Genomic DNA, 24762 nt, shown 5'->3' on the forward strand with positions numbered 1-24762 from the left:
GTTGAGAGTTCCATTTCTGACCCGGTGCTGGGGAGGAGAAATGATTTGCAATAGTCAGACCCGCTCAGCTGTTCAACACGTGTGTGTTTGTTTTACACACAGAGTAGTTTCTGCTGCAGCGCGCGTGTGCATGATGGATGTGCACTTCGCTGGGTTATAACGTGTCCAGTTAAGAAACCCACGCCGTATGTGTAAAGAAATCAAAACTTATCCCGGGAACCATCTGCATCCGTGTGAAACACGCACCCAGTAAATGATGCGGGGAGGGGGGATTAGCCTGGGCGCAGAGGACCGGAGCAACGTAAACAGCTTTAGAACCTTTGCATGAGGAAAGTGCAGCTGCACCTCAGGGAGTCTTCGGGCTGGTGCCAGACGCCTTCTGCACCGGCTGCCAGGTCACTGGAGCTGGTCAGAAGCTGGCTGGCGTAGCCTTCCCTTTCGGAAGAGCTGTCCTCTCCCTTACCCCCCTCGCCCTGGCTCCGTGCCTCGGGGCAGCCTCGGAGGCGCGCCAGGAGCACTCCTCCAACTCTACTCCACCCGAGCCTGACAGCTGGGCGGTCCCGCCTGACCCGTGGGCAGGCCGCTGCACCCTTCCGCAGACGCACGCCCTGGCGAGCGGTTCCGCTGCAAAAGGGCTGGCACCGTGAGTCCGAGAAGCCCCCAGGCCGGGGCCGGCCGTGCGGCGGAGTTTCCATTGTGCGGCCGTGCGACTGGCCGAGGAACGCGCGCGCGCGCGCGCACACAAACACACACACCCTCCCTCGCACACGCGGAACCGGCTGGGCCAGGGGAGGGAGGAGGAGGGTGACGTAGCGTCCCATGGCGTCACATTGACGTCTCGCATTCCAGGCACTCTATGGAGAGGCCGCTAGGGCTCCTGTGGCATAAATGACGTGCCGAGAGAGAGAGCGAACGCGCAGCCGGGAGAGCGGAGTCTCCTGCTTCCCGCCCCCCACCCCTCCAGCTCCTGCTCCTCCTCCGCTCCCCATACACAGACGCGCTCACACCCGCTCCCTCACTCGCACACACAGACACAAGCGCGCACACAGGCTCCGCACACACACTTCGCTCTCCCGCGCGCTCACACCCCTCTTGCCCTGAGCCCTTGCCGGTGCAGCGCGGCGCCGCAGCTGGACGCCCCTCCCGGGCTCACTTTGCAACGCTGACGGTGCCGGCAGTGGCCGTGGAGGTGGGAACAGCGGCGGCATCCTCCCCCCTGGTCACAGCCCAAGCCAGGACGCCCGCGGAACCTCTCGGCTGTGCTCTCCCATGAGTCGGGATCGCAGCATCCCCCACCAGCCGCTCACCGCCTCCGGGAGCCGCTGGGCTTGTACACCGCAGCCCTTCCGGGACAGCAGCTGTGACTCCCCCCCCAGTGCAGATTTCGGGACAGCTCTCTAGAAACTCGCTCTAAAGACGGAACCGCCACAGCACTCAAGTACGTATGAGATTCGCCCAGTTAATAAGGGGACTTGCTAAAAAGTTGGCTTGCTGGGAAGCGTCGCTCCTGAAATTGACAACTTTGAGTGTGGGGTTCCCTCCCCTGACCTTGCCGCCCGGCTCCGGCTTTGCTAGCCCAGCGGCCGGTAGGTTCTGATCTGAAACTTTTCCCCTGTAGTGGGCCCGCGGGGATCTCTGGAGCTCGTGGGATTCCTCCCCCCACTCGAAGAGGCGAAAAGCCTCTAACAAAGAGGAGGACCGGGATTTGTGCTATAGCGGCTCCAGCGATGTAATTCAGGGTATTTCGGCTCTAGTTGTCATGGTAATGATGCTCTCGGCGGCGGCGGCGGCGGCGGCAGCGGCAGCGGCAGGGAGTTGCAGCTCCGGTGATGAACGGCAGTAATTTTCCTGCCTTTTAAGTAGGATTGAAAATAGGAGCTCTGGTGGGTCCAAGTAAATGTTGCTAATGGTGGCACCGAGCTGGTTCTCTGGAAGGAAGCTTAGGAGGGAAGGGCCTAGGCAGCGACGGCCAGAGTTTGCAGACGCACTCGGAAGACCTCAGGAAAGAGGGCGTAATTGTAGGAATGTGGCTTATTGTATTGAAATGAGCCTGGGGTTCCACTAGGCACGTCTGCCTGGGGTCGCTGACATGCCGGTTTACACTTTTCCCTTAGGAGGTAAATCGGGTGTAATTGGCGACTCCCGCACACTGACACGTGTGGGGACGGTGTCCCTCTCCTCTGGACGTTGGCTCGGTGTGGGAAAGGCATGCTTTTTCACTGACAGAACTCGCGCTTTTGGAGAAGTTGCTCCGAGTGTTTTACTCTTAGTAGAAATGAAAGTTCTCCGTGGTGAGACGAGAGCGGTCATGCGAGCGCAGCCTGCGGAGACTGACTTCCAAAGGCACCTCTCCAACCTGTTGGAAGCCTCGGGGCAGTGGTGAGGAAGAACGTATTTGTCCCTTGATTTCCAAAAACGTTCTTGGAGATTGCCTTTTATTTATTTATGCGTCCGGATTCTCCAGAGGGAAGAGCTGCGAGGAGTTAGTAATCAGAAATGTCGGGCTGTGATCCCAGGGCCTTGTGGTGCCGGGAGAGAAGAACAGGGAGCCGTCAGTCATTTCATCGCGAGTCCAGTGCCGGATCTCCTTTTCCCACGACCGGGAAATATTTTATAGAATCAAGTTAGGGAAAGAAAAAGCTGCCTAATGTGGCTAATGGGCACAATGAATGAAGTTACTTTATTCGAGTTATTTTCGCTGAACAAGATGCTCGCAGAGTTAGTATCAAAGCCTCCTTAGGCCACAGCAACCTCCACGTCCGCTCCGCCCCCCACCCCCCGGCACCCATCCACCCCGTTCCCTGGGACCGTGCGCTCACAGAAATTCTTCCCCGCGGTTTGTCTAGTCTCCCTCGGTCTTTCTGAGAATCTCAGTCTTTCCCTTTCTGTCAGTCTCTCCCTTGCTCCTCTTGCCCCCGCCCAACCTCCGCCCCCGCTCCCCAGGGTTGGAAACTCCGCAGAGGAGCCCCGGTCACAATGGTGCGTTTCACGGTTTCCTCCACACACTTCACCACCGGGAGGGGAACACGGGGGTGTTCCTTTCGTCTGCCCACGAGAAAGAAAGGGGCTTTGACAGAGGTAGTTATTTCTTCCTAATTTACAACCCCAAGGCTCTGTGCTCCCGGCCCCGGCGGCCGCAAGCCGGAGCGGCGGAACGTGTTTCCAGGCACTGAGGCTTTGCCTAGGTAACCGGCCGTTTGTGGGGCGGAGAGAGCGGCGGGGCGCTGGGCTGGGCTGGAGGAAAGGCTGTGTGGGTCCCTCCGGCGAACGCTGGGCGCTCGAGGGGAACTCCTTCGTTGGGGAGAGGCGGTCCCCGCCCACCCGAGTTCTGAGGCCTCCTCTCAGAGAACGACTCCGCTTGAAAGGCCCTCAGGGAATGCGGGACGGGAATGCGGGCACCCACTGAAGGGGCGGGTGGGGGATTGCTGGAGACCCCCATTGAAGATGCGGGGAGACGGGAAGCACGTGCTACAGCCGTGGGAAGATCCGCTTCTACCCGCGCTACATCGAGCGCAAGCTTTCCGTCCGAGCAGCTCCAGCTGGGGCTGGGGGTGGCAAGGGAATCCCCCGTTTCCTGGTCGTCGAGGGTTTCCTGGACCTGGGAGCCCCGAGTCCCTTTCTCTCTTCCTGCAGGCAAGCCCCGGGCTCAGGGGCGCCAGGAGATGACCCTCGTGGCCCCGCGCACCTCGGAGGTTTTTGGTTTGGTTTGATTTGGGGTTTTTCGGTCCATGTTCCCACTATTCGAGCTGCGCCCACCCCGGGCAAAGGGGGCGCTATAGGCCGGAGTTTGGGGCACCCAGTTCCTTCCCTGAGGCCTGCTGAGCTGCGCTTTCAGCTACAAAGTTTCGCTGAGGCTGTGCGCTGAGACGCTGGTCCCGGAGCCGCGCTCGGCGCCCTCAGGAATGTGCCCCCGCTAGGCCGCTGGGTGGCCAGGAGCCTCCAAGCCGCCCACCCTCGAAGACACCGCCCTCTGGGTGCAGGGGACCTGCCTCCGCTCGTCCCATCAGCCGCTAACGCCGTCCGCTTCGTCCCCTTGCTTCCAGCGCCAGCCTTCTCATCGCTGTGCCCTTTTGTTTGCTTGACCCCTGGCCCTCGAAACTCGCTGCTAATAGAAGCGAAGCTCCATTAGCATTTAGAATGAAAAGCGCAGACTTTCTTAATTCCTCAGGGCATTCATGCATTCGTTCCGGACCTTGTGTATTTCCTATGCAACGTGTAAAATTTGTATTTGAGGGGTGGGGGCGAGCGGAGCTGGAAAATGGCTTTTTTCCGCTGGTGAACACTCACTGACCCCCCGTATTCGGGCGGAGCTCGTTCCTCAAGTGTTCTGCTTTCTTTGGTTTTCCTGACTTCGTAAGCTCGGAATCAATTGTGGGGGCAGAGAGATCAATTTCTGGGCAATAACAGGCTGCGCGTTTTTTTCGGTTTTGGTGCCACAAAACGGTGGTAGGCGCAGTGGGTTCCAACAACCTTTCCTCGGCTTCCCCGAGGCCGTGTGATGCTTCTTGCCTAGGGGGACTCCTGTACCATTAATCACCCTTAATTTTACGATAATTCTTTATAATTAATGTAACATTTCTAGAGGTTGCCAACCAATTCCCCCAGTCCCCAATGCGCCCAGCCCGGGCCGTAGTGACCCATCCTGGTCTCACTGTGACCTATGTCCTCTTTCACCGTGCCTGTAGAGCCCACTGCGGAAGAGGGCAGCCCGGTAAGCCCGGGCCCTGAGCCTGGACCCTTAGCGGTGCCAGGCAGCACTGCCGGCGCTTCGCCTCGCCGGACGTCCGCTCCTCCTACACTCTCAGCCTCCGCTGGAGAGACCCCCAGCCCCACCATTCAGCGCGCAAGATACCCTCCAGGTAGGTTCGAAGGCAAGACCCTTTTCTCCTCCCTGGCTGAGGGAAGTGGGTGGGGGAACCACACACTCGGCGGGCAGCGTGGTCGACCTGCCCAGTGCCAGGACAGTGACTGCTGGCCGCGAATTTCACAACACAGGTGGCTTCCTCACAGGAAGCTCCTCTGTATACCACACCCTGTTGCTACTGAGTGGAGCAGCCAAATTAAATTAAGCTTGCATTGCTCAAAATTAATTTTCCTAAGAGAAATACAAATACACCAATAGATTAGGGTATTTTATAGATTTTTAATTTCATTTTTGCTCTTCTTTTATAGCCAGTGTGCACATTTAAGAGTTATGGAATCACTTAGAGCAATACTGAGCATTTTCATTTATATAAAACCCAAATCATTTGGGTGCAGAAGTTTGGATGATTGAAGCTCAGAGGGAAGGAGAAAAGCATTTGAGCTGAAAACCGAAGAGTAAATTTGAGTTTGGCAAAAGAACAGATTGCACGTTTGGTTGGTACCACCTCTTTACAAATTTGTTAAAGGAATACTAGGTGCCAAGCCTGTGTGGGCACCATAGATAATGCAGATAAATAGAATACAATCCCAGCAAGCTCATCTTCTAGCTAGAAACCTCAGAAAGACACAAATAAGAGCAGTAGAAAGGGATTGGCCGGAAAGAATGACAGAAAAGAGTAATGGAGAAATCCTAGAGGTGCTGAAGGGAGAAGGAGAATAGATCAAAGATCAGGCAGTGTTCTTTCTTTTAAATGATTAGCCTTTCATTTCATCCCAACAACTGGACAGCAAGATAAGTAACTGGACTTCAAACTAGTGAGTGTATTTTTAAGGCCCTGCTTGTTAAAGAAAGGCTTGAACTGGCCTCTCCTCATCACTGCTTCTTCCAACAGGCCCTCATCACCTTTTTTCAAGTCAAGATTTCATCCCATACATGCATGACTCAATCAGATTTGGAAATGTGGGTAAGAGAAAGATGTCAAAGGAAATGTGAAGTATTCACTTCTCTATTAGTCACACCTTTTACACCATAGACTCCAAAGAGGCGTTAAGCACCTGGTTTTCCTTTGGCTCAGAAAAACCAACCACCAGAAACCGCCGTTTTTTTTTACCATTTATATTTAGCCATAAAGAAAGAAAAATAATTAGATAAATCATCCACTACATCCAATAATTCTCAGAGCCTTCTCACTCAGTTCAGCCTCTCTGAACAATAGTAAGCACCCTGGATACCAGCCACTTTGGGGGCAACATAGTCAAACTGGCAGAGAAATCAAGTCTATTGAGAAACTGCTTTTTTTCATGGGTACTAATTCTAGTGTCATAAGGAAATACCTATACTAACTTGCCTATTATGATAGTTATAAACTGTTATCACAAAACAGTCACTGATATGTTTTATTAGTTAGAATTGGGATATATATATGTGTGTGTGTGTGTGTGTGTATATATATATTATGGGTGGGTGTTTTGTTGCAGCTGCTGATCTTTTTCTTTGCAGATGGTACAAACTCCCCCGAGTCAATTTCCTGGGCCTGTGTCCCCACCTAGCTGACTGAAGTTATCAACAGGGGTCCAGTTTGTGCAGGCTGCTAGCCCTATTGGAGGAGTGGGGAGGAGGTGGGAGAAAGCAACCACAACGTGTGTGGGCAGCCTCAATTGGCACTCATAAAATGTTAGAATGTCAACTCTCTCCCTTGGCCACTAAATCTCTCACAGGGTAGTTTTTCTTGCCTAACTCAGGTTTACAAATCAATGTGTATGCCTTGGGGGACCAATGGCCTGTTTCCTCCCAAATAAACCACTGGCTTTCTCTTTGTCCCCCTAGGTTATAGCTAAGGAGCCCACTCCAATTAGTTTATAGGATTCAAAGCCTCTTTTTAAAAACATCTCTGAGCTTATGAGGAAAGACTTCAAGTTTCCCAAATCTAGTGGAGGACAGGGCAAGGGAGGAAACATAGGTACAGGAGTCCACAGGAGGCCAGGTTTTGGCACCCCTTTGTCAGGAATTCAGCTTCCTTACTAGGGATGAAGAAAGTAAGTGTGGGGCTTTGTGTCTATGCTACCAGAAGGAGGAGAGGATGACACTTCCTCTCTGTTTCCCAGATTAGAGAACAGTGAACCCAATGCTGCCTGTTGGCTACAAAACAAGTGTTAACTTGCTTCTGAGAGACCCTTTTCTCTGTCTGTCCCTGCAGATATGCCCTGCGTCCAAGCCCAATATAGCCCTTCGCCTCCAGGTTCCAGTTATGCCGCGCAGACATACAGCTCGGAATACACCACGGAGATCATGAACCCCGACTACACCAAGCTGACCATGGACCTTGGCAGCACTGAGATCACGGCTACAGCCACCACGTCCCTGCCCAGCATCAGTACCTTCGTGGAGGGCTACTCGAGCAACTACGAACTCAAGCCCTCCTGTGTGTACCAAATGCAGCGGCCCTTGATCAAAGTGGAGGAGGGGCGGGCGCCCAGCTACCATCACCATCACCACCACCACCACCACCACCACCATCATCACCAGCAGCAGCATCAGCAGCCATCCATTCCTCCAGCCTCCAGCCCGGAGGACGAGGTGCTGCCCAGCACCTCCATGTACTTCAAGCAGTCCCCACCGTCCACCCCCACCACGCCGGCCTTCCCCCCGCAGGCGGGGGCGTTATGGGACGACGCACTGCCCTCGGCGCCCGGCTGCATCGCGCCCGGCCCGCTGCTGGACCCGCCGATGAAGGCGGTCCCCACGGTGGCCGGCGCGCGCTTCCCGCTCTTCCACTTCAAGCCCTCGCCGCCGCATCCCCCCGCGCCCAGCCCGGCTGGCGGCCACCACCTCAGCTACGACCCGACGGCCGCTGCCGCGCTCAGCCTGCCGCTGGGAGCCGCAGCCGCCGCGGGCAGCCAGGCCGCCGCGCTTGAGGGCCACCCGTACGGGCTGCCGCTGGCCAAGAGGGCGGCCCCGCTGGCCTTCCCTCCTCTCGGCCTCACGCCCTCCCCTACCGCGTCCAGCCTGCTGGGCGAGAGTCACAGCCTGCCGTCGCCGCCCAACAGGAGCTCGTCGTCCGGCGAGGGCACGTGTGCCGTGTGTGGGGACAACGCCGCCTGCCAGCACTACGGCGTGCGAACCTGCGAGGGCTGCAAGGGCTTTTTCAAGGTGAGCGCACGCCGCCCCCTCCCCTCCGCACCCAGCCCCCTCACTGAAGGGAGCTTGTGAGTGTAGGAGCATCCTTGTTCTTCCCGGTTTGAGAGCTGTAATCGGCACATCATGCTTTCCTACAGCCCTTCCTAGCACCTTCACATCCATTTTCTCGGGCTTTCTACTGAGGTCCATGTGCAGCAGGCCACCCCAGACGGACTCCGGGGGTCCGTGAACCTCCTGGCCGTCCGTGAACCTCCTGGCCTGACACTGCCCTATGAACATTTTTCTGGAGGGCTTTCAGCAGAGTCTTAAAACGACCTGTGACTTCGAAAATGCAAAAACCTCATTGCTTTGTCTGTCCATCCAGGGTGTCTGAGGGAATAGTGTGTGCGTACCAAGCCCTGGACATTTGTGTCTCATTTAATCCTTACAGTAAGAGCTGGGGCTCTAGAGTCAGACACATCTAAGATTGAATTCTGGCCCCTCACTAGCTGTTTTTAGTAACTGTTTTAAAACAGTGTTTTAATTTTCTTTGTTTTGTAGATGAGGATGTTGAGGTTTGAAGAGGTTAATCAGCTGCCTCAGGACACACCTTCAGAGAAGGGAGATGGAGGCAGGATGCCAACCCACGTTTGCGTGACCCCAAAGTCCACTCCCTTTTCACAGCTCTGCAGCTCTGGGAGACAGGGACAACTGTCTTCTTTTATGGAAAGAGCTGCCTCTTTCCATAGAAGATAGAACTTGGGGTCTTGTGTCCTCTAGGAACCTTTCCCTACCTCTGTATCACATGCGGTGCCAGGTGTAGACATAATTCATTCCCTCATAGGCCTAACGGAGAAATTTTACAGTGGGAGGGCCATCAGCCTCCCCCATATTTTACCCACGAGGAAGCTGAGGCCTGGAGCGGTGAAGCCTTATGCAGGCTGTAAGCAGTGATTTAACTGCCCATGAGATGTTTCCAGCTGATTTGTCCTGACTCCTGAGTTCAGTGTTATTTCTGCCACTTAGGGAAAAGACCTTGCTCTTTTGCTGTGCTACCTTTTGCTATTGACTCCCAAACTTTATCAGACATTTACTTCTGTGCCATCCTTCTCACTCCTCACCCCACTGGCCATTATTTCAGTCATTTACAAACCCACACAAATTATTCCTTATCCTCTAGTGCTGGACAGGGTAGAGTGAAAGAGAAAGCAGGATGCTGACTGGGTAACTTGGATTTGGGAGGCCAATAGGATATATCTGGGAGTACACCAGAATTGGTGAGAGAAGACTCAAATAGAAGACCTTGATCTTCCACCTTCCAATTGTATCATGTTGGGCATGACACTTCATTCTAAGCCTGTTTCCCTATCAATGAATAAAACTCAGAGAAGAGCTGTGTATTCAATGAGATAAAAATATATATGAAAGTGCTTTATAATCTTTAAAGAGCTGTACAAATAGTTCATTATTAAACAAAAGCTATAAAGTTTTGTAAAAATGCACATTTGTGGAGGGATATACATAGCAACAAGCAACAATTATTTTTGATCTTCAGATTGTAAATATCACTACCTGAATTCTGCAGAGAAATGAGAAAATGTTTGGGGAAAGACTGCAATATGTTAAGTGCCCTACAGATATTTGGGATTATGATGTTTTAAATGCAGAATCTTGGTCATTTTATTTTATTTTTTAGCCACTGAGTTTGGCCATTTTTTAACTACTCAAGCTTTATCAGAGCTACTTTCAAGTAACTGCATTCCTTTAGCAGATTTGATTTTTACAGGATTTCAGTGGAAAATGCTGAAGGACAGTGAAACTGGCAGCAGAAAGGGGGAAAGAAAAAAACAAGAATTATGAATAATCTACAAATATAATTATCTCTAAATAATGGAGAGTTGACCAAAATACCAGAGTGGTAATACATTCTGAGTCTAGAAATGTCAATTAAGTGTTCCCCAACAGCTTCTCTTTTCTGCAGCAATCCCTCGAAAACAAATCTATACTTGAAAGGGTGGGGGCAAGATGGGGGAGAATCACCCCACAGAACTGTTAATTAAGGGAACCGGAGCAGGTTTTACCCAGTGGCTTTCTACCATTACATTGAGTTCTTTAAAAATGTGACATGAAGTGCAGTTAATGATAGGAATTCGGTGATTGAACCATAATGATCTCTCCCTGTCCTTAAACACAAATGTAGGGAAGGCTTCAGGTTATTGGGAAAATGTATACCTGAAGCAAAATGCCATCAGCACTCAAATTGGCATAAAGCCTTGAGGATGATGGCAAGAAATAGAGTGTTAGAAATTACTGCATGTTCAATGAAAGCTTTATTCAGGAAACACACGTTTCCTACCCTTACAGACTGCTAAGAATTTAAATGCTGGAACCTCAGAAGTATGCCCGTGTTTCAGAATTTTGCATTTTAAACTAAAATCACCTACTATGGCAGGGGAAACATGTCTTAGACTTGAGACAGGTTGGCTTTGTTATATTAAGTTTTATATAAGCAATCTAGAAACTATCCCCTAAAATGAAATTAAAAGGTAACAGGGTAAAACTGAAACATGGGGGTTGAGAATGACTGAAAGTAAATGTTAAAAAGCAAATCTAGATGTTTGAACACAAAACAGATCATAAAGCCCAAGTTACCTGGATTTATTTTCTTTTTTTTTTTTAATGCAGCCCAGGCTTCCCAAATAAATTTCAACTTTCTGCTCTATTTGGAGTTGTATAGATCCAGGTAATTTCTGAACAGTTTCACCCTAAGTGGTAAAAATACGTTCATTTGCACAAATGTTTTCAATTTAAAAAGCAAGCATTTGTTTAAATTTGGAGGATGAAATATGTTTATTTCTCCATGTGTCATTTCTAAATTATATGGATTCTGAAAAATACAACATCATTTTTCTATCCAACCTTAAGTTTTATGATTTTTTTTACAATATGGTTACTGTGTCTATGTCAATAGACATTTATGAAATGACCTATTAATAGGAATTTTCACTGAAAATATATGGCTGTCATATATCTTTCTTTGTCTCATTTTTTGTTTGTCCCTTGGGGTTTTTTGTTTTCTTCCTTGGATATAATAATGATTTGTAATAACTACTTTTAAGATTTTGCTTTGAAAAATCAGGAATGGACTGTTTATCATATATGGTCTTTAAAGATAAAATAAGCTATACAGGCTGATTAAGTTAATTTTTTTGCATTAAAACATTATTTCCTATATGTTTTAATTAGAAAAATCCTGATTTTGCTTTTTATGATTTCATCTCTGTTGGGTAACAAAGCCAGTTACTGTGATATTTGACTTACAATAGTGATAGCAAACAAAGTACATCCCAGATAATTTTGATTTTATTTTAATAAGGTCAGCAATAATCAGGGGAGTGGAACAAGTAGAAAATTGTTCCCAAAGGGATATTAAAAGTGGAGATAATCTAATTCTCCAAGGTATGATATGTTGACCTGGTAATTTCAGATATGATTTTATCATTCAGAGTTGGGTGTCTCCTGAGACTTGCTTTAGAACAATCCGAGATGATTTTCATTGTCAGCAGCTAACACTAATAAAATTGTTTTTCCTGCAGGCTAGCGTTTTAGGAAATTAAATTTATCGAATTATACGAATTGCACTGTCGCTTTTCACATTGTAATTAAAATACATCTTGTCAGGTCCTACCTCTTTCCAGAAACTATCAGTTGACTATCTTGTATTATATTTTCTCAGAGAACAGTGCAGAAAAATGCAAAATATGTTTGCCTGGCAAATAAAAACTGCCCAGTAGACAAGAGACGTCGAAACCGATGTCAGTACTGTCGATTTCAGAAGTGTCTCAGTGTTGGAATGGTAAAAGAAGGTATGGATATAATGCTTTTTACCCAGTTTGCTTATACATATTATGAGAAATCAGTGAAAAAAAGTTAATATTTACATTGGGATGGTGAATTTTTCTAGTTCCTTTTTCCTTTCAACATTTTATTTTTATCATATATATCTACATTTTAAAATAACTGAGGACTATTTATTCTAATTTCTCAAAATTAACAGAGGACTTGTATACATACATCTTTGTTCTATTTAAGAAGGAGATTTTTAGGGCTAATTCATTACCAAATGTAAATATCGGTGGCTTTTATGCTGCTTGTTTCAACTCTCATGAAATCATTGTGTGAATATTATTCCAAACTTATTACCATTTTTAAATGGTTGGTCTCATTAATGATTGCTTAACTGTAATGTGTTTTTATTCCTTTTTGCGATTTATGGTCATTCATTCCATAATCTTTGAAGATTGTTTTCTTTGTCTCTTTTGGCATCAGTTGTCCGTACAGATAGTCTGAAAGGGAGGAGAGGTCGTCTGCCTTCCAAACCAAAGAGCCCATTACAACAGGAACCTTCTCAGCCCTCTCCACCTTCTCCTCCAATCTGCATGATGAATGCCCTAGTCCGAGCTTTAACAGACTCAACACCCAGAGATCTTGATTATTCCAGAGTAAGTTTTATGATTTCCTGCTTTCAAATGAATGATCAGGGTCTCTATTTATGGCTACTAGTAATAAGAGTTGATTGAATGATTTTGTGTCTGGCACCATGTTAGACAGTTTTCATACTTTTTCTATATTTCTTGCTTCATTTAGCAATTCAGTGCATCCATTGCAGCAAATAATTTTTGCCTTATTGAATCTCTAAATGCCTTAACAAGTGACCCTGACAGTGCTGCACCTGTCATACACATTGTTGCAGGATTCCTGGTGGTTGTGCCAATGAAAATCTGCACAGACAAACTACAATTTGTAGATTTATCTCGTGATCTAGACAAAGTGACTACTGTTTTTTTTCATATTGTGTTCAAACCATCTGGGTGAGCCTCAAGTTATTACTAAGCAGTTTATCCAATTGCATCAGCATTGATTGACCTGCTGCTTATTCAGAGGGATTAGACCATTGGTGGAGAGAAGCGAGCTCTGGCTGTGACATCAGTTGTCAGGAGAACTGGGATGGAACGCCACCTCTGCTACTTCCTGCCTGTGTCACCTGGTTCCTGCTTTTGGCTCTCTCCTGCCTACAGTGGAAATGACTACAATATTTAACCTCAGAGGGGTGTTCTGAACACCAGTCACACAAGAATGATGGTTGTGAAAATGTTTTTAAGACCATAAATGACGATTGGTGTTGTTATAGTTAAGTCAACCAAAACATATCAACATTTTTATTTCATATGGGATATAGTAAAATCCCATCAGTCTGAACCCTGCAAATTCCTCAAAATTTGGATAACACAGAGAAGAACCATGAGAAAGGATTTTCTGAGCAAATGAATAAACAGCTCTGTAAGGCAATTTCTTTAAAGGACTTAGAAAAGTAAACTTCTAGCAAAACAGGGTCTCAATGAAGAGGGAAGAGAAGGAAAAAAAATCACAATTATTGAGCAGTTTCTATATGCTAGACATTGTGGTACATTATCTCATTTAATCCTTTAAACCACCATGAATTGTAGGAATCATTATCCCTCCTACTTGAAGGAAAACAAAAACAAAAACAAAAAACCTTAGAAACACAGCTTGCACTCAGATAAAGAAATACCAGTCCAGAGGCCCCCAGTCGGTTGATCTGTCTTGGTGGCTACTACCAAACTGCCCTCCCCAGGTCTAATCAGTGTTTCAAGCTTCTGGCTGAATGGCTGGCAAACAGTGTGAGTGTGTCCCTGCTATGTGCCCTTCTCCTTAGGTTGCAGTGTTGATAGAAATGATTAGTGTACCTGCTGTGATCCTCTTTCCCTCTTCCCCACCCTCATTATAGGCTGCGATGCCTCCTCTCTGCACCTGATAACAAAACGTCATATGAGAAGCATGGTAGATCCTTAGCATCAAAGGTTGAGGACTCTTATTCTGATTATAAGTAGTGGCTCTTGACTACAATCAAGTCTCAAATAATAGTGTAAGAGAATAAAGCAGAATAATAAGACTAAGTTAACAGTTTAGGCTTCTTTGGAATCATGCGGGCCTAGATGAAAATCCCAACACTGTCCTTTACTAGCTAAGTGACCTTGAGCAACTGATTACACCCTTTGATGCCTCAGTTTTCTCATCTGTGTTGTGGGGTAATAGTAATATCTACTTCCTGGGGTTGTTCATGAAGATTAATTACAATTATACTTGTCAAAGCTTTAGCACAGTGCCCTGTATGTTATTTCCTTGGCCAAACTTTCTTACTCTGCCATTTGTTCAATGTCCTAATGAGCATGAACACTACACATTAGGTATCATGCAGTACACTCTAAAGATAAGTATTATGATCTCTATTTCACAGATAAGGAAATTTAAACTGGGAGAGGCTAAAGGGCTGACTTGCCCAAGGTCACTGAGCTAATATGCAGCAGAGACAGAATTAGGAGCCAAGTATATTAAGAGCCAAGTGTATTGAACCTAAAATCTGGGCTCCTAAATACCAAGCTTCACTGCCTCTCTGGTTCCAGTGAGAGTGGGTGCTAGAAAAGTATTCAGGAATGAAGAGTTCTCCTCCCAGAAGCACCCTGGCCTCTCCAAAGGCAGTTCATCTGAATTAGTGAAGCTTCTTAGCACTGCCTAGGCTAAGGCTATAGCACACAATCTGACATTGCTCCAGGGCATTTGAAAGCACAATAGATGGTCAGTACAGATAATTTAGGCCTCAAAACCAATTTTTTGGCCCCAAATTATCCAATTATCAGTCTACATGGCCTAATTAGTCATTCAATGGCAAACCTTTCCCAGCACTTTGAGTTGTCCCAGCTGGGAACTGTCCCCACACTGAAAAATCAATCTAGTGTGTTTGCTTGCCTCTGCACCATTCAGTCTGTTAGTCTAGAGTCATCATCCTCATCAACAAACATTTATCCAATTTAATTGTTAGCTTTGTCCAAAATAGCAGATTGACCATGCCAGAGCCTGGGTCACATTGGTACTACCTTTGGGGCCTGGCTCAATTTTGCAAAGCATATTTATTTTAATTGCATTATTTTGGAATCAGGTTGAACCTCATAACTTGGATTCCCCTGCTTTTAGATAGCATTACACAATTATCAAAAATTGGACCCAAATCAACTAAATTAAAAGACTTTTTAAAAATACAGTGAGTTTTCATCAAAAACTTGGATGAAAGCATAAGAGCATGCTGATCACATTTGCAAATGACAGAAAGCTGGGAGGGATCGCTAATATGATGGATGTCAGTATCAACATTCAGAGTGATCTCGACAGGTTGGAACAGGAAGGGCTGAAACCATCACAAAGAAAGTTAACAAAAATAAATCTGAAGCTCAGCATTTAGAATTTAAACAAATGGGAGAGCCTTGGCAAAGTGGTTCATGTTAAGAAGATCTGGGGAGTTTATTCCATATACACTCAAAATGAACCAACAAAGAACGTGTGTGGTAGAGGGGAGGGATGCCACATTACCTTCAGCTGCAGTTGTAGGAGTATGGGCAGACCCAAGTTGATGATGGTTGCATGGACTCTGTCCTGTCAGACTGTTCTTCGTGGATTGAGTCCAGTTCTAAGCTGGGATTTACTGTTTCTGGGAACTTGTAATGGATGATTGGGGGAAACAGAAATATGTAGGCAAGAAGGGAAAAGATTTGGTGAAATTGGGTCACTCTTTTGCCCTATGGCAAAAAGAACTATTCTCCCAAAGACAGATCTAGAGAGAGGAGAGGGGCCTCTTCCCGCTCACTTGTCTGATAACAAGTGTTGGCCATACTAGCTGCTGTGGAAGTGTGAGTTCATCAACACAAGGAGTAATTAAGGCAGTTTTAGTTTTAGCTTTTTGGGGAACCCCCATACTGTTTTCCATAATGGCTATACTAATTTACATTCCCATCAGCAGTATATGAGCGCTCCCCTTTCTCTACATTCTCACCAGCATTTATTTTTTGTCTTTTTAATAATAATCATTCTAACTGGGGTGAGATGATATGTCCTTGTGGTTTGGATTTGCATCTTCCTGTTGATTTGTGATGTTGAGCATTTTTAAACATACCTGTTGGCTATTTCTATGTCTTGTTTTGAAAAATATCTATTTAGGTTTTTTATCTATTTTTAAATAGATTTTTTTTCTGCTATTGAGTTGAATTCCTTATATATTCTGGTTATTAATCCCTTGTCGGATGGACAGTTTGCAAAATCTTCTCCCATTCTGTAGTATTTCACTTTTTAAATTGTTTCCTTTGCTGACCATCACATATATTCTTACGTAATTTCACTTAAGACTCCAGCTCTGTGTGGTATTATTTATGGTTTGAGTAATTTCCTTAATAATGTCATTCACTGAAATTCAATTTTCATAATACCTTCCTTCTTAAAGTTTTACATATACAAATTCATAAAACTGGAGTGACCTTGGGATCATCTAATCCAAGTCCCATATTTTCAGAAGAGTAAATTAAGGTTTAAAGGGGTTAACTGGCTTGCCTAATGTCGGTGACAGAGTAGAGGACAAAATCCAGATCTCATCACTCAAAGTAACAGGTTTCTATTTCATCATACTGTCACTTCTATTTCATGACAATTTATTATATTTTTGAACATATAAACTTTATTAAATATTTTTAAATTACAATAATAGTAATATATATCCATTGGGGTTTTTTTTAAAGGCAACCATTTACAAGTAGATAAAATGAAAAATGAAAGTCTCTACTTCATTTATAGCTGCCCGATCCCACTCCTTAGCAGTGTTTTAGTGTGTATCCATAATTTATTACATTATAAATAAGAATTTGCCCTGTCAAGTTTGAGAGTTGATTTGAGCCCTATAATTTATTAAAGATGCTAGCTTCCCCCAATGAGTCAGGTCAATAGAGAAAGGAGGAAATGTGTTGCCAGCCCAGTATGTTTTAATCTTCGTGTACTAGCATGTGTTCCTTTAAGGTAGTAAGTGAGCAGTTTTCTCCATTTGTGGGAATGGGAGGCGGAGGGGTTTTGTTCCAAGTCACAGAGGAAATGAATGTTTTAGAGGCCAGAAAGAGCTCCTGAGTTCTGTGAAGCGTTCCTGGCTCTGGGACCTTCAGTTCTCCTTTGGGCCAAACTTCTCTCCCTCAAAAGTGAGCTCAGATCATTGTACATCAGTGCAGTCAAAACATGTCACGTTTGATTTGTCTCTCCTCAAAATGTTTCTGTTCTCTGCACCACAGTTGCTTTTAATTTAGCAATACAAGTATGTATAGATACTGGGATTAGCTTCAGAGTCTGCATAATTACTAATGAGAAAACATACTTAGTGTCCTCATTAGTTGATCATTTCAAGTATTTTTCAGCATACTAGGATGTTTTCTGGTAATCAGTGCCACTTAACGGAGTAACAGACTTGCAAATACGAGAGGTGCTGCTCAGATAAAACCAGGCACCAGCAAATGGCATTTAAATGTGTTCACAAGATAGCCTATGAAACAATGTGGCTTAAGACACGTTAGATCTACAAGGTAAACAGAATGAAGCTGCAAAAAGAGTGGTTTCATGAAGCATCTCAGAAGACCCTCTCAAATTGTTACCAATTCACCAGATGATTTCAACGCCAGTTCCTGCCCCTCTGTGGGCCAGTTTCCTGATCCAAATGGTAAAGAGATTAAGCTAAATTCATTCCCATTATCTCCTCCAGGCTTCTCATTCCCTGATATTCTGACCATAATATTAATAACTGCTATAGTTCCACTATGAGTACAGGTCAGCATTTCCTAAAACATGGTGCCCAGACTGCTCCTACGAGAAAGAGGTGGGGTGTTTGCTTTAAAATGCAGATTCCCAGGCCATACCCACTCAGACATACTGAATCAGAACTGGGAAGAAGGAGAGGTAGGCAAAAATCTGTACTTTAAAAAGTGCCATTGGATGATTCTTTGGCACACTAAGGTTTGAGAACCATCGATATAATTTATAATAACAACTCAATTTTACCTTGAATTTTCCAGCTTTTCCTGGGGTTGAGAAGGGATGAGCAATAGAGATATAAATTTTCCTGAAAGCAATCAATTCATTTAACAAATACTTACTGAATGGCTGCTAGGTAGTAGGCACTGTTCCAGGGCAATGGACACGTTGCTGAACAAGACAAAGCCCCCTTATCCACATGAACCTTACATACCAGTAAAGGAGAAAAAGAGTAAACAAATATACAATTGCAGTGATGTCATTGGTGGGAGGAGAGGAATTTTTTGCTGTTTGCTTTTTGGAGTGGGGGCATAGAGTTAGATCAGAAAAGAAAAAATTGGGGGGAAAATATATTAATTGCCAATTTTTAAAATGTCATTTTTTAAAGTGTAAGAACCTAAGAATATGTATACATAGTTTGACTTATACAATGATCACATCTAAAATTTTTAGAGCTATAGTTGAGAAAAGTAACATTTTAAGGGGAGAAAAACGTGTCCTTAGCATAGTCTACGTATTTAGCCAGGGCTGAAAGTGAGATAGAGTAAATATTAGATTCCACTCTGCTATTAAAGCCTCACATCACTAATTTTTGAGGGGTGGTGTTTTCCATGGGTCTCACTTAATTTCCACACAAATATCTCATTTGGGGCCTGGGCTATTGCTGAAGTCTGACTTGTATAGCTGCGTTACTGCCATATGAAACACACAGACCCATTTTAGTTTACATAATATCCATTACTGTTGTTTGCAGCTCTAGATTCCCATTCTAGGTGCTTCAGAGAAACCTTCCTTAGGCATTGGCTGTCAGTAAATGTAATACTGTGTCTTTGACTAGTGAGAAAGCCAGAGTTATGACAGATCAATAACCCCTATAGGGTGGAAAAAAATTAGTATAAACAGGAAAAAAGTTCATTTAAAAAAATCTTTTTGCATTTGACCTATGTTCGATTGGCATGATCAGTAAGCAAATATTTCTAGATTTTCTTTGTCAAACCCCAAACCTACTTAGCCCAGAGACAGGGAAATCAATGTAGGGCAGCAGAGACGCAGAGCTGGGAGTCCAGTCCTTCCAACTCTAGGACCAGTATTCATTGGGTGAGGTTTTCCTAAACTGGTAGGCCAGGCAGAGAAAAAATCTAAAACGTTTTGTTCCGTTCCTTTACATCTTATGTCCAATAGAGGAGATTTTTCTTTTCCTCCAGCATTGGATGCTGACCCTCCAGTCACCCCCAAGTTACTGGTGGCTCAGGCTGAATTCACTTTGGCTCCAAAATTCTGAGACTTGGACCAAAACCACTGCAGGTGAAGCCCAGAGGATCTGGCTGGAGCCTGGCAGGCTGGGCCGGCTGGCTTTCCTTCTTGCTGGGCTCCATCGGAGAAAAGTACACACACAGGGTGGGCAGGGACTTCACTTCCCTGTGTGCAGAAGGCATGAAATGTGAGCCCAGCAGGGGCAGAAGCCTGCAGAGGACCCTGGGTGAAAGCTACACACTTTGATGGATTCTGAACAAATATTGGAAGCAGAGAGATTGTTGAGTTGTGAGCCATGGATTCAGGGGAGTCAGTGCAGGAGGTAGCTGTCAGATCCATTCTCAGGGGAAACTATTCATTCCTTAGTCTTTTTCTCTCTCCCACTATTTTAAAACAAAATAATGCTGAATCAGTGTCAAGTTCCAGGCAATAACATCATACCTGGTGTGATTTAGCAATATTTAGAATCATTTAATGCAAGAGCCAGAAGTAATCTTAGGGATCAGGTAGTCCACTTTATTCCTGTTCCAGAGGCTGAAACTGACTCAGAGAGGTTAAATGCCTTGTCTAGAACTACACAGCAAGTCAGTGCAGAGCCTGGATGAGGACCCCATGACCTGCTGCTTGGTCCAACACACTTTCCTTTACTCCCACTCATTTGGGAGTTTCACAAGTAGCTCCCTCAGCTTTTGAAAGGGAGGATCTGCCCTGAATTTCATTCTGCTCTTGGAGAGCCTGTGGAATTATTAAATAAATTCATAAATAAGGAGAAAATAAAAAAAAAGCAAAGTTAATTCCCTTTTCCCCACTCTCTTCTAGTTAAGAGTCTGTGTGCTGGTGGGGCGCGGTGGCTGACGCCTGTAATTCCAGCACTTTGGGAGGCCAAGGCAGGTGGATCACAAGGTCAGGAGTTAGAGACCATCCTGTCCAACATGGTGAAACCCTGTCTCTACTAAAAATAAAAAAACTAGCTGGGCATGTTGGTGTGCGCCTGTAGTCCCAGCTACTCGGGAGGCTGAGGCAGGAGACTTGCTTGAACCCGGAAGGCAGAGGTTACAGTGAGCCAAAATCATGCCACTGTACTCCAGCCTGGCAACAGAGCAAGACTCCGTCTCCAAAAAAAAAAAGGAGGAGGTAGTGGCAAGTGTCTATGACATAGGATCATGCCGCCATGCTTCCTTCTCCTGGACTTTGCTCCCATGGTCTATTACAACACAGAATATTCAGGACTTCATAGAATCCCAGGCACTGTGTAGGATTGTTGGGAACAGAGAAGCCAGGGCTCTGAACTGGACCAGATGTTATAGGATCTTAGAACATCAGGGCTGAAAATCAAAAACTTTCTACTTCAACCCATTCCATTTCATAAATATGGAAGCTGAGGGATGGTGATTATTTCAGACATCATAACTGTTATCAATATCATCACTGTCATTTGTTAATCATGTACTATATATCAGGCCCTTTACATATGTTATCACATTTAATCATCACAACAAAATTTTGAGGAAGGCCAGGGATGGTACACATGGTAATCCCAGCAGAGATTGTAGGGAGGTCCAGCCAGGCGGATCGTTTAAGCCCGGGAGTTCAAGACCAGCGTAGGCAATATGGGAGTTCAAGACCTGCCTAGGCAATATAGGAGTTCAAGACCAGCCTAGGCAATATAGAGACACTGCCTCTACAAAAAATAGAAAAAATTAGATGGGCGTGGTGGTTCCTGCCTGTGGTCCCAGCTACTCAAGAGGCTGAGGTGGGAGGATCGCCTCAGCTGGAGAAGTCGAGGCTGTAGTGAGCCCTGATCACACCACTGCACTCCAGCCTGAGGAACAGAGCGAGACCCTGTCTCAAAAAAAATTTTTTTTGAGGAAGGTATCCCCATTTCACAGAGTAGAAAGCTGAGGTTCATAAAAGCAAAATGATCCTACGTTATTTCCCATATTAGGGGCCAGAACAAAATTGAGATTAAAGTAGCTGGACTCTCTGATTTTTTTTTTTTTTTTTTTTTAGTTATTTAATACCGCTTCTTGGGAAAACACAAAGAAAAAAAGACCCAATTAAATAAGCGTCTCATTTCCTCTCACCCAGGTAGCGCCACAGTAAGCACCTAGTTGCTTATTAGCTGTTTCTTCTCCAACCAGGTTAGGATATTACAGCAAAACTAAGCACTCTTCTGACTATTCTTTCATTGAAAAAATATTCGACAGTTATTTATTGAGGTATAATTATGTGCCAGTCACTGTACTGTTGACAGAAACATAGGACCAATGAATACATACCTGGAGAGCTCCAGTGAGAGTAAAGCAAAATGCTTTTTAAAGATTTCATAGGCCAGACGCGGTGGCTCACGCCTGTAATCCCAGCACTTCAGGAGGCCAAGGCAGGTGGATCACTTGAGGTCAGGAGTTTGAGACCAGCTTGGCCAACATGGTGAAATCCTGTCTCTACTAAAAATACAAAAATTAGCCAGGCATGGTAGCACACACCTGTAGTTCCAGCTACTCAGGAGGCTGAGGCACGGAATCGCTTGAACCCAGGAGGTGGAGGTTTCAGTGAGCCAAGATCGTGCCACTGCACCCCAGCCTGGGTGACAGAGCAAGACACCATCTCAAAAAAAAAAAAAAAAAAAGATCCCACCAGCTAGTAACATCAGACATACTTAATAGCTAGGAGGGGTAAAACTTGAAATCACAGGGTGGCTGTACCACTATTGGTTGTGTAACTTGAGAAAATCTCTTAGCTTCTCTGAGCCTCAGTTTTCTCACCTGTAAAATAAAGTTTAAAATCCCTACCCATGAGGATCAGTTCAGAAAAGGAATGCAAAATGATGCACAGCCATGTTAATGTGAAGGAAATGATGTGCCTCTTTACGTGTTTCTGTGTATCTCTTAAATCTCAGTGTTGTTGGCTGTCCCTTGATTAGTATCTTGCTGTGTCAGTCTTCCTGCTTGCAGCAGAAAAGTCTTTCCTCCGGTGATTCAAGAAAAACTCTGGTTCCACCAGAATTTCTGAAAGCTGGGTAAAAACTTTATTCCTACTTATATCGTTCTGCTCTTCGGACTCTCTAGATCCATGCTGTCCAATAGACCTCCCCTCAGTGATGGAAATGTTCTATCCCACATTTGGCCATTGAACACTTGAAATATGGCTAACATGACTGAGGAACTGAATTTTTAATTTCTTTTAGTTTTTATTAACTTAAATAGCCACAAGTCCTGAGTCTGATGGCACACAGCTGCCTGGGTTCTGCCAAAGAGACCTCTCCTTCCACCACTTCCTGGTTTGTTTTATCTCACAGAAATCCATCAACAGCCAGCAAAAATCATTCTTTCTCTTGTTGATTATTTCTGCGATTCTCAAACTTCATTGTGTGTGAGAATCACCTGGAGATCTTGATAAGACAGTTTGGTGGGCCAGGCACAGTGTCTTATGCCTGTAATCCCAGTACTTCGGGAGGCTGAGACAGAAGAATTGCTTGAGTCTAGGAAATCAAGACCAACCTGAGCAACATAGTGATACCCACCCCCAACCCATGCCCCCGTTTCTACAAAAAAAATTTTTTTTTGATGTTTGCTGTGTCTACCCCCAGAGTTTCTAATTCAGTAGGTCTGTGGTAGGGCCTGAGATTGTCATTTTTTTTTTTTTTTTGAGACAGAGTGCCACTCTGGCACCCATGCTGGAGTGCAGTGGCACGATCTTGGCTCACTGCAACCTCCACCTTCCAGGTTCAAGCGATTCTCGTGCCTCAGCCTCCCGAGTAGCTGGGATTACAGGCACATGCCACCACACCCAGCTAATTTTTATATTTTTAGTGGAGATGGGGTTTCACCATGTTGGCCAGGCTGGTCTCGAACTCCTGACCTCAGGTGATTCACCCGCCCCCCAGGCCCCCAGCCTCCCAAAGTGGTGGAATTACAGGCATGAGCCACCGCCCAGGCCGAAATTGTCATTTCTAACACATTCCTGGGTGTTGCTGATGCTGCCAGTCTGGAGACCACACTTTGAGAACCACTGGGTTAATTTAGCATCTCATGGGGAGACAGCTGTGCTATAGTGAAATGAGTAGACCCTTGAGATCTACTTGGACACAAACTCCTGGGGCAGTAGTTCTCAATTGGGCTACTCCACTTTGGAGTCACCTGGGGAGCTTTTAAAATTCTTGACCCCTGGGCTCCACCCCAGACCAATTAAATGAGAATCTCTAGGCGCAGGACCCAGACAAGAGTTGTTTCTTCAAGCTCCCCAGGTGATTGCACTGCACAGTCAAGGGTGAGAACCACTTTGCCAATTCGGCTTAAGAAAATTTCCTTGTCTATTAAGTGATAACGATAAAATTTGCTGTATTTGTATCACAGGGCCATTGTGAGAATCACATGAGACTGTGAATGTGAAGGGGTTTTATGAACTGTAACACCTAAAAGTAAGAATTTAGGCATTGATGGTCTTGGAAGGGCCTGTTTGCAAATGATGCCATCATCCCCACTGAAGCAGGATAATGCTGCTCTCTCTGGTTTGCATTCTAGTACTGTCCCACTGACCAGGCTGCTGCAGGCACAGATGCTGAGCATGTGCAACAATTCTACAACCTCCTGACAGCCTCCATTGATGTATCCAGAAGCTGGGCAGAAAAGATTCCGGGATTTACTGATCTCCCCAAAGAAGATCAGACATTACTTATTGAATCAGCCTTTTTGGAGCTGTTTGTCCTCAGACTTTCCATCAGGTAATTACTACGATTTTATCTTCAGTCTACGTCCTTTGAAGAAGCCTGAAACCTTCTGTGTTTGTAACTGAATCATTGGTGAAACGTTTTCTCAAGAAGCAAATGTGAAATATGATCAGGCACTAAAAAGACTGAGCAGCGAGTCACGGAGGGAGCACTAGCCTTGCCACCAGGACCCGTGGGTTCTAGTCCCAGTTCTAATGTGGACTTGCTGTCACACCCTGAGCAGGTCACTTGCCTGACGGGAAGTTCAATTCCATCCTCCTTAAAAGGAAGAGGTTGGATTTGATGATCTCTTGAGGTCCCTTGCAGCTCCAACATTCTATGATTCTCGAAAGATTCTCATAGTGCATAAGCTATTTCCTGGGAGCAAGTGTTTGCTTTGGAACATTGTATTTACCTCGTGGGTTTCTGTTTAACAAGTTACTATTCTAGCACACCTGATGGGGCCCTAAAGAGTTCCCACACCTTCTCAACCCCCAGTTTTATTCCAAGAGAACACTCTTAGATAGAAAGATTTAGTCCATCCTATCATACTCAGTGACGCCAAACACAAAAAGGAAAAGTGATTTTTCAAAAACATAGAACCTTGGATCTAAGCTCCTCTAATAAGTTCCACATGTAGAATTTTTAAAGTTTATTTTATTATTGTTTTCATTCACAAATAGCCTGTTTAACTCCATCTTCCTTGCTTCCTTTCAGTTATATATTTTTAGGAGATGATACCAACTTTTTACCAAATATTATCAGAAAAATCCATCTTTCCCCTCTTTCTCTGTCCTGCCATCACCTCCCCAATTTCATATCATTACCAGAAACTCCTGTTTAATTTTTAAAGTGCAGATTGCCAGGCCTCATTGCCATCTATTTTGGTTTGGTAGACTGTGGAAGA

The 24762-nt window shown here is 45.4% G+C and overlaps 1 protein-coding gene across 2 annotated transcripts in view; it reads left to right on the plus strand.

Annotated features, from left to right (window-relative positions):
- Positions 1-889: 889 nt before the first annotated feature.
- NR4A3 (nuclear receptor subfamily 4 group A member 3) overlaps positions 890-24762 on the plus strand; it is a 43424-nt gene continuing 19551 nt past the window's right edge. Inside the window, exons 1-6 of one of the 2 annotated variants that reach the window (XM_031014909.3) lie at positions 930-1438; positions 4686-4859; positions 7062-8014; positions 11718-11847; positions 12311-12483; positions 23671-23870. In XM_031014909.3, the coding sequence (XP_030870769.1) occupies positions 7064-8014; positions 11718-11847; positions 12311-12483; positions 23671-23870 (1454 nt within the window). In that variant the 5' untranslated portion in view covers positions 930-1438; positions 4686-4859; positions 7062-7063. Of the gene's footprint in view, positions 1439-4685; positions 8015-11717; positions 11848-12310; positions 12484-23670; positions 23871-24762 lie in introns of both variants that reach the window. The other variant, XM_063696621.1, reaches the window with a different exon arrangement.

The sequence above is a fragment of the Gorilla gorilla genome, chromosome 13, assembly GCF_029281585.2.
Source record: "Gorilla gorilla gorilla isolate KB3781 chromosome 13, NHGRI_mGorGor1-v2.1_pri, whole genome shotgun sequence".
In the NCBI taxonomy this organism is placed as follows: domain Eukaryota; kingdom Metazoa; phylum Chordata; class Mammalia; order Primates; family Hominidae; genus Gorilla; species Gorilla gorilla.